The sequence below is a fragment of the Passer domesticus genome, chromosome 19, assembly GCF_036417665.1.
Source record: "Passer domesticus isolate bPasDom1 chromosome 19, bPasDom1.hap1, whole genome shotgun sequence".
NCBI lineage: Eukaryota > Metazoa > Chordata > Aves > Passeriformes > Passeridae > Passer > Passer domesticus.
This window is the reverse complement of record NC_087492.1, coordinates 734,928-751,995: the sequence shown is the minus strand read 5'-3', so window position 1 is coordinate 751,995 and position 17,068 is coordinate 734,928. Positions and strand designations below refer to the sequence as shown.

Sequence of the window (17,068 nt, the reverse complement as noted above, 5' to 3'; positions counted from 1 at the left end):
TCAATGGTTTCCTGTAGAGCTATTTGAACTCGAAACAGAAATTAGAGCACAAAGCTTAAATATACCTGGGCCTTCAGCTCCTGAACACGTGCCCTGCTCTGAGCTCAGCCCAGAGCAGCAAGGGACAGGCACTGCCCCAGCCCAGCTCCTGTCACGGCTGGCACAGGAGCAGCAGGGCTGCAGCTGCACTGGGCTCCACACACCTCCCTCGGCCCAGCGCAGCCTCAGGCTCCTTCAGGGCTCAAACAGGCCACAGAGCACAGGGAGCAGTGGCACCTGGGTCTAAATTTTGCCTTATTTCATGCAGTGGACAAAGACAAAATAGGCAGATGAAAATGGGAACCTTTACAGCTACCAAATTGTAAATGTTTGAAACTGAGAAAGAAAAAAGATATTTACTGTGTTTGGGATTTTTTTCACTTTTAGCCAAAAATGTTCAATTTAAGGAATCCTGCCTTGGTCATAGATACTAATTTTTTAGAAAAAAAATGGGTGTTTTTCATGCCTGTGAAGTGATTAGCAATACCTATTCCAGGTATTCTCTAGTCTGATGCAAGAAGGTCCAAACTTTTGTTATATGAGCATGGACATTGGTTTGGAACTACAACCACAGACAGGCCTGAGGGTCTGTAAGTTGTGCACTCAGGCTGTTGAGAAAAGCTGCACTGAGCCACGGATTTTGCTTTATCACTTGTAAATAATGAATACAAAGTTAAATCAACTCTACTTAGTTGGTACATAATAGTCTGGAGAAACACACAACATCTAGGAAAAAATCCCTACTGCTATCCTTAACAGACCCAAAATCCATCCCAGTTCACCCTTCCAAACAATTTCTTGGAACTTTTCAGCAGACTGTAAGACACAGACATACTGGTGACAGAAAACCCCCACAGCACCACCCCTGCTCAGCACCAGCCCTGCCAGAACCAGACACAAACCCCTCTAAATCCACAGGCACCTTCCTCCCCTCTGTCAACACACCCCTGCTAGAGGCACTATCCCTGAAAAGAACCTCACAGCCCAGCCTTCCCAAGTTTCAAAACTTTCAGAAGTTTTTATATAGGGTGCTCTAAAAACAAAGCACTGTCAGAAGGTGAAGTGGAAGTTGGTGCTGTGACCAGCAGTGGATTTACCCATCCTGCCAACACAAATGCTGTTAGGTGAGGATGGGCCGTGTCCACCTGGACACCTCCAGCAGCTCCTCGCTGCAGCCAGGTAACAGCACCTGTGGCACTGGGCATTTCCTTCCCTGTGCCTGGGCTCCAGCCCCGTGCAGAGCAGCCCCCCAGCTGCAAAGAGCCATCACACAAAGCCACTGCAGCCCTGCTCCGGGGAAGATGGAACAGCCTCGAGCTGCAGGGCAGGGCTCCAGCCCGGCTCAGCCCCAGCCCCTGGGGCACTCTGCCCCACACACAGAGCTGGGCACAGGAGCTGCACCTTCTGCCCAGCACAGGTACACCCCTGGGGGCACAGCACACCTCACAGTACATCCCACTGCTACCAGGGATTTCCTAACAAGCCAAAGAAAACCAGAGCTGGTACCTGCAACCACTGCTTTTGCAGGCCTCTGATTCTGCACAGATTTCAAACGCTGTGGAGAAAAATCAACAGCAGGAGGGAATACTTGCTTTAATTTAATACCTTTTAATTAAAGGAAGAATACTACTGACTTCCATTTTTTATGCAGTTTCTTAACTGAGAGCTATCACACCTCATGAACTGCAAATGGGAAGCCTAAACCAAAAAACCCATAACAAAACCAAAACCCACATAACAAAAGTCTTCTTTGTTTAAAGCATATCAGAATCACAGAACCACGGGATCATTAATGCTGGAAGAGACCTCTGAGACTGCTGAGTCCAACCTGTGACTGATCCCCACCTTGTCACAGCACAGAGCACTGAGTGCCACATCCAGTCCTTCCTTGAACACTTCCAGGGATGGGAACTCCACCACAATAACCACTTACATGGCCACAAGTTTATAAAGGATTAATAGTTTTTATTACATCTGATAGTTTTAAATCAATCTAGATATACAGGGCTTGGACAGTCAGACTCCTCCAACTATGCTCACAACTACTCCAGTGCAGTGCCAGCCTTCCTGTGATTTCACATTGCAACACACTTAAAGCACTATGAAAACACAAAACATAAAACTGGAAGTATTTCCACAGGAAAGACAGAGAGAATTTTATCTTCCAAAGCTCTGTGTCTGAAATCACAGGGAATTCCATGAATTTCCAGGCTCTTTGTGCTACTGCAGTCTAACCCAAGTTTTGAAAAATGCAGTAACAAGTACTAAGTGCAGGCCCTGCTGAGGGGTCTCCCCACGCTCTCTGCAGAGTGCTCTGGTCCCACAGGTCCCTGCAGCAGCTGGAGCCCGGGGGCAGCCCCGTCCAGCCCTGCAGCAGGTGAGGACTGCCAGGAGCTGCAGGGTTTATTCCCCAAGCCAGGCACTGGTTAATTCACAAAACTCTGCCTGCCAGTCACTCCAGGCCCACAGAATTGTACACACAAAAGCAGATTTTGGTTAAAGCAGCATTGATGACAATAAACAAGAGCAGACCAGAGCAGACTGGTTTGCCCTGATTTCCCTTGTTTTCAATACCGATTAGCATCCTCTCAGCTTGCTGCTTCATCTTTCCTAAAATGAATTCAAGCACTCAGCAAATGAATGAAAAGCCTGTCTACATCTGTAAATTGGGAGGAAAGATGGTTACACCTTCCTTCTTTGCAAAGGAAGGAAGGAACCCTGGAAAAGTTTGTCTTCCCCTGGGCAGAAAAACCAAACCACAAGGGACCTGAGGTGCCCCTCTCCCCCTCCTCCCTCAAACCCACTCTGACAGGCCAAGCTGGTGCTGAGCCCACAGGTCCTGCACCCAGGCAGGCACAGGGTGCAAACCTCACCGCTGCGTGAACACCACTGAAAACATCTGCATATATTCAGTATATTGTGATAAGACACCACGACTGTGACTGACAATGATGTACTTGGTGCACATTATCACTGTAGCTCCACTATTTCAGCATCTCAAGAACCAGAAGTCTTCCTCCTATCCAGAGAGGACTCTTTCCCTACACCTATCCATAACCATGCCATAAAAAGTACAGAAAAATAATTCTGTTCTAAGTTTGTAACTCCTAACAGATGCTGGCAAGCCCAGTTCCACAACATGCACAACAAAGAAGAGGAGAAAGCCCAGTATACATCAAGAAATATTTTCTTGCATTATTGGGAGCATAATCAATCCTATGTTTTCTAAGCTTATGGAAAAAATGAACTATGACTCAAGGAGGAGAATAAGATAACTATGCAAATATGTCTATAACGTATTGCAAAAATCTGCCTCATTGTAATGTCAAAAGACAAAGTTTGATCTTTTCCTCTTCAAAATAAACTTCATATGAATGTAAAAAGAAACAGCTTGTTTTTCTTGCGCCAGGCCACATCGTTCTGCAGGGTGCGGAAGCCCAGCAGCACTGAGGGACAGCTGCAGCACAGAGCAGGCTCAGTCTGGAGGAGCAGCTCCTCGTTTCTGATGCATTTACACCAAGCAGGGTCTCACACAGCTGGGCCTCCTGTGACACAAGGGCTGCACTCACAGAGGGGCAAAATGAGACAAACAACACGGGAACTGATCACTGAGCCTCCCGAGAGCTTCCCCACCTCAGGAAAGCACCTCGGGAGCAGGAAGGAGTGCAAGCACCGGGCTTAGCCCCAGCGGGGCTCACCCGCCTAATCCCAGTGAGCAGGTCCTGCTGGCGGATCAGAGAAATGTAAAGCCTAAGGCCAACAAATCCCTCTGCCTTCCATTCAGAAAATCCTTCTCCGAACCGCCAGCGCTGACTCTCGCAGGGGGATGTAAACACCCACGGTGCAATGGAAGGCAGGCTGGAAGCCCCGGTGACGGCCCAGGGCCGCGCTCGGGGGCTGGGGCTGCACACCGACATCGCCCCGGCACGGGGGGCACGGGCAGCGCCGCGGCCTCCGCAGCCCGGCCCCGAGGCCTCGCTGCCTCCGGGGGAGCCACACGAGGCACGGCAAGGACGCGGATTGCCAGCAGTGCCCACGGAGGGCACAGACCCCCGGGGGAGAGCGGCGAGGGGCAGCCAGGCCGCTCCGCACCGGCACAGCGACGGATGCGCCGCACTGGGGCGGCCGGCCCGGCAGCGGCGGGAGCACCGGGGGGCTGCGGGAGCACCGGGAGCACCGGGGGGCGGCGGGAGCACCGGGGGGCTGCGGGAGCACCGGGAGCACCGGGGGGCGGCGGGAGCACCGGGGGGCTGCCGGGGGCTGCCGGCCCCGCCCGGGCCCGCCCGGCACAAAGGGCGCCGGGGCCCGGGCCTCGGCCCCGGCACGGGCGGCAGGAGCGGCGCTGCCGCGGCCAGCCCCGCCCGGGGAGCGCGGCCGCTGCCCCGCCGCGCGCCCCCGGCCCACCCCGCGGCCCGGGGAGGGGGACGCGCCGCCGCCGCCCCCGCTACCTGCTCGTCGAAGCGGTTCACCACGGCCTGCACCCACTCCACGGGCTTGTGCGCCGCCATGTCCCGCCGCCGCCCGGCCGGGAGCGGCGGGTGCGCGCGGGCGGTGCCGGTGTCGCGGGCCCTCAGCGCGCGGGGCCCGCCATGACACCTCACCGGAAGCGGGAGCGCGCGCCGCCCCCGCCGCCGCGCCCGCCGCGCCAGGGGCACACCGAGCCCCGCACTGCGCCTGCGCGCCGCCCCCGCCCGCGCGCTCCTGCGCCTGCGCAGCGCCTGCGCCGGGGAGGGGCTGGGCGGGAGCGGGGCGGGGCCCGAGGAAGGCGGGGCCGGCGGGGCGGGGCCTGTAGGGGCGGGGTCGGAGGGGGCGGGGCCGGAGGAGCCGTGGCGGTACCGGGACAGACGGACATACCGCCCCCGGGACCGGGACAGACGGACACACCGCCCCCGGGACCGGGACCGGGACAGACGGACACACCGCCCCCGGGACCGGGACCGACGGACACACCGCCCCCGGGACCGGGACAGACGGACACAGCGACCCCGGGACCGGGACCGACGGACACACCGACCCCGGGACCGGGACCGGGACAGACGGACACACCGCCCCCGGGACCGGGACAGACGGACACACCGCCCCCGGGACCGGGAACGACGGACACACCGCCCCCGGGACCGGGACAGACGGACACAGCGACCCCGGGACCGGGACCGGGACAGACGGACACACCGCCCCCGGGACCGGGACCGACGGACACACCGCCCCCGGGACCGGGACAGACGGACACAGCGACCCCGGGACCGGGACCGACGGACACACCGACCCCGGGACCGGGACCGGGACAGACGGACACACCGCCCCCGGGACCGGGACAGACGGACACACCGCCCCCGGGACCGGGAACGACGGACACACCGCCCCCGGGACCGGGACAGACGGACACAGCGACCCCGGGACCGGGACCGACGGACACACCGACCCCGGGACCGGGACCGGGACAGACGGACACACCGCCCCCGGGACCGGGACCGACGGACACACCGACCCCGGGACCGGGACAGACGGACACAGCGACCCCGGGACCGGGACCGACGGACACAGCGACCCCGGGACCGGGACCGGGACAGACGGACACACCGCCCCCGGGACCGGGACAGACGGACACACCGGGACCGGGACCGGGACAGCCCGGCCCGCCACGGTGCCCGCAGCCTCACTCACGGCAGACGGCGGCCCCGGGCGGTGTGTCCCCCCCTCCCGGGCAGTATGTCCCTCCCGGGCGGTCTGTCCCCTCCCTCCCGGGCAGTGTGTCCCCCCTCCCGGGCGGTGTGTCCCCCCTCCCGGGCGGTGTGTCCCCCCTCCCGGGCGGTGTGTCCCTCCCGGGCGGTGTGTCCCCCCTCCCGGGCAGTGTGTCCCCCCTCCCGGGCAGTGTGCCCCTCCCGGGCAGTGTGTCCCCTCCCTCCCGGGCGGTGTGTCCCCTCCGGCCGTGTGACACCGGTTGCAGTCTCAGGCTGGCACGCACAGCTGTGTCACCTCTGGAACACACCCCCGGCATTCCCATACATTTCCCCAATCCCTAACTCCGCTGCCCTCCGCGTGCTCCCTGCGGAGCTGCAGGGTCAGATCCGGGGGTGGCACGGCGTGCCCAGCCCGCCGGGACTCGGGAAAGTGGGCTGCACACAAGTAAACACCCACTGTCCTTCTTGGACATGTTGATTTGTTTGCCTTCTGGGAGACAGAAGTACAAAACAATGTTCCTTCATAGCAGAGTCACGCTGAAATTCTGGTGGTATAAACAAAGATGCAGCTTGAGGTGAGGGCTCTGGAACAGTGCGTTTAAAATGGGCAGAACTGGAGAATCAAACGGAATTTACATCCCCACTCAGTCAGGGCCTTGATGTGGCTCACAGACTCTGCTGTTATCACAGCACTTAGGAATTATTAGCAGCAAGAGCAATATCAAGTTTATCCTGAGTTAACTTTCATGGTAAATAATGAGCCATAACAATCCTGTAATTTGTAATTGCAGCACAAGCCGTTCCATTGCGTTCCAGCATCAAATCCAGGAACTTGGGTGACAGCAAATTTTTGAAGAGCAGATGTTTTATAAAAAGACAAAAATCCATTGCAAACATCTCACTGAAGGAAAAAGCCCCAATTAATTGTTTGAAGAATAAGGCTCTGTCACAGGGAGTGCAAAGGCAGAGAACAGAAACACCAACACCAAAGGCACAGAGATGAACACAAAGCACCCAAGGGCTCAGAGCCCTTCCCCAGGAAGGTTTATTAATCCAGGACTAAACCCAGGGCTGGTCTCCCTGCTGAGGCAGGACCGACCCCACTGGGCCCTTGTGATCATGTCCCCCTTTTCCAGGGGTCTGGCTTTGACCCCTCAGTGTAATCAACTCCACTGAAGGCAATCCAGCCTCAGTCTTCACAGGGATCTCCATGTTCTGCCAAAATCCAAACAATAATCACTCATGTAGGGGCAGGAATGCTCCAGCTGACTGATATGGTTATGAAAAACATGTCCCAAAATGCCACAAAGAAATCAGGGTGTATGATTAGATCTGAGAGAAGCATCCTGGGAACTCCTGGCTGAGGTAGGAAAGGACAGGCTATTTCTTCCCTTCAGAATGTACTAAACAAACAAACAGTGCTTCTTCCTGCTTCTGGCAGTGTTTTTCCCAAAGCAAATGTAAAAGCAATCAAGATTTCTGCAGTATTCCAGATTTCAGACACAGGGGTTGAATGGCAGCGTTGGAATTTCCCACAGTGTTCCCCCAAACTCCAGTACCCAGGCTGGAGCCCCGTCCTCCCAGTGCTGTCCCAAAGCCCCCCAGCTGTACTGTTAATTTTTGTGCCAGACCCCAGCAGGTTCTGCCCCCCCAGGCAGACAGGACAGCCTGTGACAGCCAGCTGGGTACTGCTGAACAAACCTTTCCCAGCTCCTGGCAGCTCCCAGTGGTGGCACCATTTCTCCAGCAGCTCTTGACAACCTGCTGCTGGCGGGTTTTTAAGGACACTTTAGCAAGGGTTTTTTATGCACTTCCTTAAGTTCCATGTGAACTAAAATAAGGAACTGCAGCCTAAGGCATGCACAGAGTGTTGTCAGGTTTTGCTGTGAATGCCAAAGGCTTTTCCTCACTAAAACTTTCCCATTGTGGCTGTCAAAGTGCACTAGTGGTAGGAGTCACTTGGCACAGGGAAGTCCCTGCCATGTCTCTATTCCCTCCCAGCAGAGGTTTAGAGCCTGAACAGCCAAGCCATAAAGTGTGAGTGGGAAATTTATCTATGTGGGAAGAGTCCCCCTTGTGAAATTTCCAGCCACGGATGTTTTCAATCCAGCCAAAAACGCCCCTTGAATCACTTCCTTGGAGGCATTCTGGCACTTCTGCTTTTTGCCTGAGCTAGAGGATGAGGAGGCAGATGAGAAGGTCGAGGCATACGTAGGAAATGACCTGGCCAGGCCTGCAGGAAAACCTCAGGGAGCTCTCAGCTCTCACTTTGTCCTTGCTGGGAGGGAAGGTGCTGATCCTGTGTCACAGATACCATCAGTTAACACCCCCACCTCCAAGAAAGTCCCCTTCAAAGGCAGAAGCGCTGCAGCATTTCCTTCCTTTCTGGTGCATTCCCTTTCAGATTCAGTGAATTTCTTGAACATCACCTACACTGTACCCAGGAGATCTGGGCCTCTCTGGTATTACACCTGACCTGCCTCTTGGAGGTGACACTTAGCTTCTTGCCAGAGAATATGGATTTTTTTTTTCCCTTCTCACATCTTCTGCTTTCCTCTATTTTGTGTTTTCTACTCAAATTATTTATCTATTAACCTTTTTTCCTTCTGACTTCCTGAAGGCTGTGTTTCATCCTTTGGTTGTTTTCTCTCCATTCCTCCCATCCCAGTTTCTCATTTTCACCAGCATTTGTCAAACACTCCAGCAGTGGCTCAAACATGCCGAGTGACACTTTTCAATTTCTATTTATGTGCTTTGGTCCAGAAAGCTCCCATCCCTTCTGGAAGTGTTCCTCTGTAAGGCACAGGTTTGATCCCACTCCTGATGGACAGGGTGTCACTGGGGGGAAACTGTGCCCAATCTGCCATCAGGGTCAAAAATATTTCACTCCTGTTCTGGAGAGAAGCAGTGGCTCAAACATGCCGAGTGACACTTTTCAATTTCTATTTATGTGCTTTGGTCCAGAAAGCTCCCATCCCTTCTGGGAGTGTTCCTCTGTAAGGCACAGGTTTGATCCCACTCCTGATGGTCACTGGGGTGGAACTGTGCCAGATCTGCCATCAGGGTCAAAAATATTCCTTGAGAGAAGCCAGACAAACAAGCCTCAGTAAAGGAGGAAGGAAGGGAGGAAGGAAAGGCTCCGCCAGGCTTCAGTCAGAGGCGGCAGCCCCCGGAGCTGCGAAGCCCCGAGCGCGGGCTCCGGGCGGAGCGCTCCCGGGGCAGGCAGGGCCGGCCGGGCTCCGGGCGGAGCGCTCCCCGGGGCAGGCAGGGCCGGCCGGGCTCCCCCGGCTCCCCGGGCAGGCAGCCCCGCCGGGCTCCGGGCGGAGCGCTCCCCAGCCCCGCCGGGCTCCCCCGGCTCCCCCGAGGGCAGGCAGCCCCGCCGGGCTCCCCCGAGGGCAGGCAGCCCCGCCGGGCTCCCCCAGCTCCCCGGGGCAGGCAGGGCCGGCCGGGCTCCCCCGGCTCCCCGGGGCAGGCAGCCCCGCCGGGCTCCGGGCCGAGCGCTCCCCAGCCCCGCCGGGCTCCCCCGGGCCGCGGCCGCTCCGCTCCATCCCTCCGTCCATCAGAGGGCATTAGAGGCCGCTGAACGCCCCGGGCCCGGGCTGCCTGCACAGAACAGCCCGGCCCTGGGCTCGCGTTCTCCCCGCGAGCTGCTGCACGGACTCACCCGCACGCGTGGGTGCATTGCAAAACGTGGAGAAAGCTTTTCTTAAGAGCAAACCACGGGTTTTCCTTTGTGTTCTCTGCTTCTCAGTTCCTCCCTGACCGCGACAGGATCTGTCAAACAAGAACAGAGCCAGCAAATGATCTGACTATTAGGGATTCTGTACAAAATACTCACACTGGAACTTCTATCAGAAAGTCCAGGCATCGAGAGATCATTCAAATGGTAGCACGATGTTTCACACAATCAATTCTAAAAGCAAGTATTTCTGTTCCAGTAGAAATCTCATTTGGATGCAAAACACCAGGAGTTTAATCCCTGGTACTTGATCTGATAAAAGAGTCAGTCTATTATCAGGGCCTGTGAGAGCTCAGATATTCTAATTGCACTTAATGGAACAGTATATTTTCTGAAGTGGAGGCTGATGCCTGCACGGAAAGGGCCACAGCCCTGTTAGTGTCTGCCCATTTGCCTTGGAGCTATAAACAAGCTCTTTGTCGAGTTCCAGTTGAAGTTTGCTTGATCACAATCGCTCCCAGTGTATGTGTTCATGTTCTGAAGACTTCAGCAGAATGAGATCATTTTGTGTATCTTCTTTTCCCTTCCCCAGTGAGTAATGCCATCCCCACATATGACAGTCACTGCAGAGGTTAAGTTACTTAAATATTATAAAGCAGTATTTTAATTGTTCTGGATGACTAATCAGTTCAGCCTAGATTAGAACATTGCCCCAAAGGATAATTCGAGGTTATCACTTCCTCTCCCTGACATTTTGTTTCCTTTCTTGTTTATCACACCACAGGGTCAGCAAGAGGAGCTTTCAGCCTGTTCTTGGTCCCTATCTCCTCTGCATCCTACAGTGGTAGCAATGCAGAATTCTCCTACAATCACATTCAACTTGTCTCCAGAAAGCCTTCCAGTGCTCGTGATCAGCTCCCAAAGGCTGCTCACACCCACGGAGCCCCGGGGAATGCCCATCACTGGGGACCCTGGAATTGAAACCAGTCTCATTTTGCACAACACGAGACTGGGCCTGACACTTTTCCCCCTGGCACTGTGTAAAAACCTGTGCAAGTGATTTCTCACTTAGATCAGCTGGTTTTAGACCATACTCACACAGTCTGGGAGCCAAATCTGAGGATTTGGGTTCAGTGCCATCAGCACATCCATCACACGTGGCCTTTGCTGCTGGCACCACAGCACTGCTCCTGCCCGCTCAGCTCTGACCCAGGGCTGGGGGCAGAAATGGGATTTAATGGCACGGGTGGAGTCAGGGGATAGCAAAGACCTGCAGGTTCACACATGGGACAACTGGACTTTATTTTAACTCACTTTAAACACAGTGCAGTGCACTGGGGAGAAGAGCCACCAGAGCAGCCCAGCCATCAGAGATTGCCTTTCCTCCCTGCTCTGTCTTCTGAAGTACTCAGGTTAGGGGAGGGACTGATGAGGGAAAGGAATTGTCTGATGGAAAGGTAAGTCTTTAAGAATTGGGAAAATGTCAAGACCAGAACTGAATTTTCTGCTTCTTAAGCAACCTCTGTGTAAGCCTCGTGTCAGCCTGTATGAATTTATGAATATAAAGATTCTTTGTTACTGAAGAGTTTTCCCCAACTGCTGCTCAGTTTCCTCCCCATGACTCATGCCATTAGCTGATGCTGCCCTATTTGACTGCAACTGCTGCTTAAGCCCACACAAGCTTTTCTAAAATAAAACCTTAGAAAAGCTTCCTTGCAGTAGATATCCAGAGGTTTGGATGGATGGTACATGGCAATATCCTTTGGATAAAATCTGTGCTGCTTTGCTGGGCTTCCAAATAATGCTGAGCACAGAGGCCTTGGTCATGGTGCCTTTGAGCTGCTGTTAAATGGAGCTGGAAGCTGGGGACAGAGCTTACCCCAGGGCCATGCTGCTCTTGTGAACACCATGGTTACATTTGCACTGTCCTGGTGTCCACACACAGACCCAGTCCTTGTATTTATTTTTTAATTCTCTGGCCACATGGGCAATGACAATGTTGAAGAATCACACGCTGGCCATTAATAACTGTCCTTGCCCTACCCCTGAACCTGACCCTGTAAGGAGTCATTAACCCACTTTGCATCTTTGGACTTGTTGTTCTTTGTGGGTGTGATTGTGCAGTGCTGCAGGTCCATGGATTCCCCAAATATCACCATGGGACTTAAAAGTAGCAGTGAAACAAAGGCACCACCTCTGCCTTACTTGCAGTCATAACAGGCATTAAGAATCAGCAAGAAAGCATTCCAGAGCTGCAGAGGGCAGGGAAAAATGCCAAGCTCTCTCAGAGTATGCAGCATGACAGGAAAAGCCAGCTCCAAGAGAAAGAAGGCAAGAGGGCAACGCTTCCAGGCTCAGTAAGGAAGGACAGGAAAAGGTTACACCTGTGTAGCACACAATCTTCCTCCAGCTAAATCATGTAATGGAATTGCATTTAAAATATGTTCTTGTGTTAGACTGGCAGGATTCAAGTAGTCAATTCATCTTTTACTGCCATAGATGGATCTCAAATTCAAAAATGTGCTCTCTGTCCAGTGTCTTTAGTTCCCAGCAGCCTTCTCCCAGTGACCAGAGCATTCCCAGAGCCATTCCCAGAGTTCAGCTGCCTTGACACCCCATGTTCAGCCAGCCATGAGTTCCTTTGTTCTGCAGCTGATCCCTGTGTCCATAGGTCCAGCTCATCCCCCCTGTATGACACCTGGCAGAAAGGTAAATTATGCTCCCCCAAATCCTGCTTTGCTTTAGTGGGGAACCTATTACTCTTATTTGTTACACATTTCGTGCACAATCTGTGCCTTCAGAAGAGCTATAATGAGAATATAACCAGAAATCTCATCAGCTTCTTTTGGGAAACACAAACAGACCAGAGCAGGCCCCAGTGAAAATGGGTCCTACCTGTGTACACACTGCCCACAGACTGCTTGCACAAGGGAATTATTAGCTGCCAACTGCTGTATTTTCAGTGCTAGTGGCAACACTGAGCTTTTACTTTCCATGCTACAGAGGCTGCCGGGATAATGGAGCCCATAATTACATCCAGCCACTCGTTAGAGCTCAAATTACAAAACCGGATCTCTGTGCCAGACCTTCAGGAAGTAAGCCATGGAAGGAATCTCACAAATAACCTGCAATTACGTTAATGCAGAGGGCAGGGCCTTCCCTTAAGAGCTCTCAGACTCACTGGAGTGACCCTGGCTGGCTGATCACAGCCAGACGTGCAGTGCAGAGAAAGGTGCTGCAGGAGGTGAATTACACAGGCACTGCCCTGGTGCCTCTGTACCCAGGGCTGTTTAGGAACAGACAAAGAAACAAAGCCTGTGGTGTGGTGTGGTGTGGGGCAGCCAGACAGCGGGGTCTGTGCTGCTGTGGCTTATTCCTTTACCCTGTGGAGTGGGCTGTGCTCTCACAAGGCACATGCACACGGTCACAGCTCCATTTGCAGTATGAGTTTAACTGTGTCTCTTCCCAGAGTGTTCTGGCAGCCCCAGAAAGCTGTGAGCAGACCAGCACTCACACCTGCACAGGAGAGTGAGGAGCAGAGAGCTGGGTCAGCCAGACCTGCAGGGGCCATCCCTGAAGGTCCAGCACAGGCAGCTCTGCTGGAAGCTCCCTCCCTGTGTGTCTGTGCACGGGTGCCACCACCAAGGGTGACACCAGCCACGCTTCCTCAGGGGACCACAGGAGGGAAGGCTCTGGGTTCTCTCCTCTTACACCTATTTACAGCATTTTTACAAACCACAAATGGGGACTGGGAGTAATTTGCTTGTCCAACCTCCACTTGTCCATTTCTCTCAGATTCTGCAGCTCCTCTGTAGCTCTGCATGTGCTCCCTGTAGCAACAGGGCTGGACACAAGCCACCCAAATATTTTCAAGCTCAGTTCAACACCAGCTCAGGCCCACCTCGAGCTGTTTGATCTGTGAGCAAACACTCTTTATCTATAAGCAAGCTGCTCTTTCCCAACTCCCCGCAGCAGGAATGCAGCCTCGGCTGTTTCCAGGCAGAAGCTGTCACACACAGCCCTGCAATTCCCAACAAGCTGGCTTCTTCTCTCCTCATTGTTTTATTGATCTGCTCTACAGAATGTGGGGAGTCCATCCCATTTGTTTTTTCCATTGAACACAACCTGTTTTTCTATAAATTGAATTTATAGATGATTTATTGACATTTACACCCTCCATGCCATTGATTTTCCCTGTTTGCGCAATCCTGATAGTCCAATGCAAAAACATTAAAAAAAAAACCAAAAAAACCCAACAGCCAAAAATATCCTTTCCATTCCATTGTGAACATGTTCAGCAGTTTATTACTGCTTGCACCCCAGGTTAGCAGCAACCTGAGTTCTGCCTTGGGTCAGATATTTGAAAAGAAAAATGGTAAATATTTCACATTAACACAAAAGCATTTGGGTTTGGAACAATTCAGAACATTCTCTGCTGTCTTGTGATCTGTACACTCAGAGCTGGCCAGGACACAGCCCTTTTTCTGACTTGTTATGTGACTGCTTTGAATTCCTCTGGTCTTACAGCAGCTTCCCAGCCCCAGCCCGCTCTGGCCAATGCCTGATGGGAGCAGGACTGAGCACCCGGCTCCTCAGCACTTGCAGAGCTTCCTTTGCCTCTGCTCTTGTTTAGGACAGCTCAAAACTCTCAGTGTCACTTCAGCCATCTGTGATAAGACCTCTGGTACCCTCAGAGGGTAAATTTAGCACAGATATTTCTGCAAGCAGCTCCATTACAAGGCACCCATGGCTGGCTTACAGAGAAGAGATGGTTTGAATCTGAAAGGAATAACCCCAAACTTCTGTCTCTGTTATTTCAGTGCAGCTACTCATGGTGGAAGCACTGAATTCTCCACATACACTGAGCCATCTGCTCCATTTATTATATCCAAAGACGTGCTCCAAAAATTGTAAAATCCCAACGAGACCAAAAAAAACAGAGAAAAAATTCCCATGGTCTGATATTCCATCTGTACAACTTTTCCATCCACTGCACACTCTTTTAGCAGACCTTTGAAATTAACCCCTTAAGTACCAGATGAACATCAATTTAGAATCACCTCAAATTCCTCACAAGAAGCCATGGTAGATAGGTCACAGAGCAATGGACAAAAGGGGAGGGAGACACGACAGCCCAGAATTCCAGGAAGGGAGGCAGCCTTATCTGGTGCCTGTGGGAAAATCACACAGTTATGCTCCTGACTGCTCCATGATGACCCTGAGAAAGTGGCCTCATCCCCCTGTTCCTCCTCCCAGCTGCTGTTTGCCTTGTCTGTTTAGACTGCAAACTCTCCAGGGCCACAGCGGTGCCAGTATTGCTCACCAGGCACACAACAACACCTGCAGGAAATGCAGCAACAGCTCGGTGCCAGGCCCAGCAGCACCTCCTGGCTCAGCTGCAGCAGGGGGGCAGGACACAGGGCCAAAGACTGCTGAGAGCTCTGAAAATGTATGTTCAAAATGTATTCTGCCAGAGCAAGAGCTGGCAAAGCCTTGTGTGCAAGGTCTCAGGCACTCTAACAGCTCCCTGCAGAGCTGGGCTGTTGCTTTACTTGCATGTTGAGTTTTTAACCCTTCAGCTTGGGGGCAGCTGCCACTTGGACCTCCCTAGGATCACAGAATCCCAGAATGTCCTGAACTGGAAGGAACCCTCAAGGATCATTGAAATCCAACTCCTGGCAGCACTTTCCTGTCTCATTCCTCTGCTTTTCACCTTTCACTTCATTGCGAGCACTTTTCCTCCTCAACCTTCTTTGCCATCTCCTTTCTTCCATTCTGTGTTTTCCTTTCACCTTCTCTTCTGCCTCCACGGCCTGAGGCTGAACTTTCTCCATCCCCAAGAGGTTCTCAAACGGGAGCTTGTGAATAATTAACAGTGTAGACTAAAAATAGCATAATTTTTAATGGCAAGCACTATTGCACAGATGAGCTACCTCGGATTTAAGTGTGACTGGCCCTAACTGTTACTAATTTGCCAGGAGTGCTTCACAGAATAACAAACTGAGGATGAGGAACACCACTTTTGGGCCTGAAAAAGAAAAGACAAAGCAAAGGAAATAGGTAGAACTGAATTCACCGTGTCAGAATACAGGAATGTGAAATCACCAGGTCCTGATGCTCCAGCAGCCTGGGAAAAGCTCCATAGCCTGGAACCCTGAAGGTGTTTCCAGGACAGGCAAAAAGGACAAAAGCCCTTTCTCTTATGAAAGCTTATTTCAGTGAGTAAAGACTGGATGGAGAAAGATGGCACCAAGTTTGTGAGCTTCCCAGCTGAGCAGCCCTGTGCAGGCTTGGCAGCTGCATCCCTAAAGGGAGATAATGGAATACCCATAAATCAGCCTGAGCCACCCGCTGCAGTATGTGACAGCCTGGGCTGTGACAGCCTGGGCTGTGACACCCTGGATCCCACACCTCACCCAGGAAGAACTGAAAATCATCTGAAAAATCACCCTGCATACGCCACTTGCCAGGAAAATAAACACAGCAAGAGTCCCCAGGAAGGAAAGTGTGGCTTCTTTATCTCAAGTTTAGACTGAATTTCGGACAGATGCATTTTACTGAGCAGAGGGGATGAGCTGGCAGCTTGCAGACAGAACACAGCTTTTCACCCCTCCCTCTCTGGCTTCAGACACAAGGACAAGCCCTTCCAGCCCGAACAGAGAAGGTGCTACCAATGTCCCCAGGACAGCTTGTGACACCAAACAATTTCTCACAAGCTTGCAAACCCCTGGGGTTTTACATATCTCTGTTTTTGTGTCCATAACACACAAAATGTGGACTGGAGAACAAGAAGTGAGAAAGGCAGCAGTGTGGTAACACCCCTGTGAAGATGAGTGAGCCAAAGCTGCAGTTTGCTGGCTGTCAGACCCCCAGGGTCAGCAGGGTGTGCTGGCTCTGAGCAAAGCTCAGACCCTCCAGAGAATCCTTACGTGAGTCAGCTCAGCTCTGGGCAGGCCTGGCTCAAACATCCACAACCCATGAGCAATTCCAAGCAGCATTTCACAATATTCACTGGCTTGTTCCAAGGAGTTGTCCAGGGATTAACTGCAGGGAGCTGCTCAGGGCTCTTCCCTCAGCTGGCAGTGGGGGACGGACAGAGCAGGAACTGGATTGTGCTGTTTCAAATAAATTCTGTGATGTGCTAGGGGAGTTTATACAAGCCAGCACGAATCCATGCTAGTGGTCACATCATCAAGAACATGCCGAACTTCTCCCTGCTCCTTTCTTTGACACTGTATCACTGCATAATTTAAATAATGCTTTGCTGGCCTTGCTCGCACTGGGGTAATTCCTGGCTCTTGCTACAGCTGAATAGCTGATCCCATGGCTATTGCAATGCGCCTGCCAGTGAGGCCACTGCTTTGGAATGAAATCACAGTTATTATCTGCAGTTAATTATCCTGCTGCGTGCTTCTCTGAAGTCCACAGACAGAGCAAGGAGGAGTCACTTTGCCAAAGAGGGGCAGAATTTAGATATGGAAAAAGAGAAAAGAGGTAATGGATGGAGAGAGGGATGTATAGAGATGTTAATACAAAATCACAGAGATTTTGTATTAACATAAATCTCTCAGGTCTCTTTCTCCAAGTTCCTTGTGAACAACTTCAAAACGGCAAATCCAAAATTTGATCATAAACTAGCTCCTGCTGGATTTAAATACTGAACTACACT

General features: G+C 52.8%; 1 protein-coding gene and 1 long non-coding RNA gene across 4 annotated transcripts in view; both read right to left on the bottom strand.

The window, feature by feature from the left end:
- The window catches only part of NF1 (neurofibromin 1), a 72,500-nt gene extending 67,779 nt beyond the window's left edge, over positions 1–4,721 (bottom strand). For 2 of the 3 annotated variants that reach the window (XM_064394785.1, XM_064394786.1), the window contains exon 1: positions 4,488–4,711. In XM_064394785.1, coding sequence (XP_064250855.1) covers positions 4,488–4,547 — 60 coding nt within the window. In that variant the 5' untranslated portion in view covers positions 4,548–4,711. Of the gene's footprint in view, positions 1–4,487 lie in introns of all 3 variants that reach the window. The other variant, XM_064394787.1, reaches the window with a different exon arrangement.
- A 1,863-nt stretch (positions 4,722–6,584) lies between these two features.
- Positions 6,585–16,938, bottom strand: LOC135283721 (uncharacterized). The gene is made up of 3 exons (XR_010349374.1): positions 15,113–16,938; positions 9,385–9,494; positions 6,585–8,797 (listed from the first exon to the last, which is right to left on the bottom strand). It is a non-coding gene; the product is annotated as an uncharacterized LOC135283721 (long non-coding RNA).
- Between the last annotated feature and the right edge of the window lie 130 nt (positions 16,939–17,068).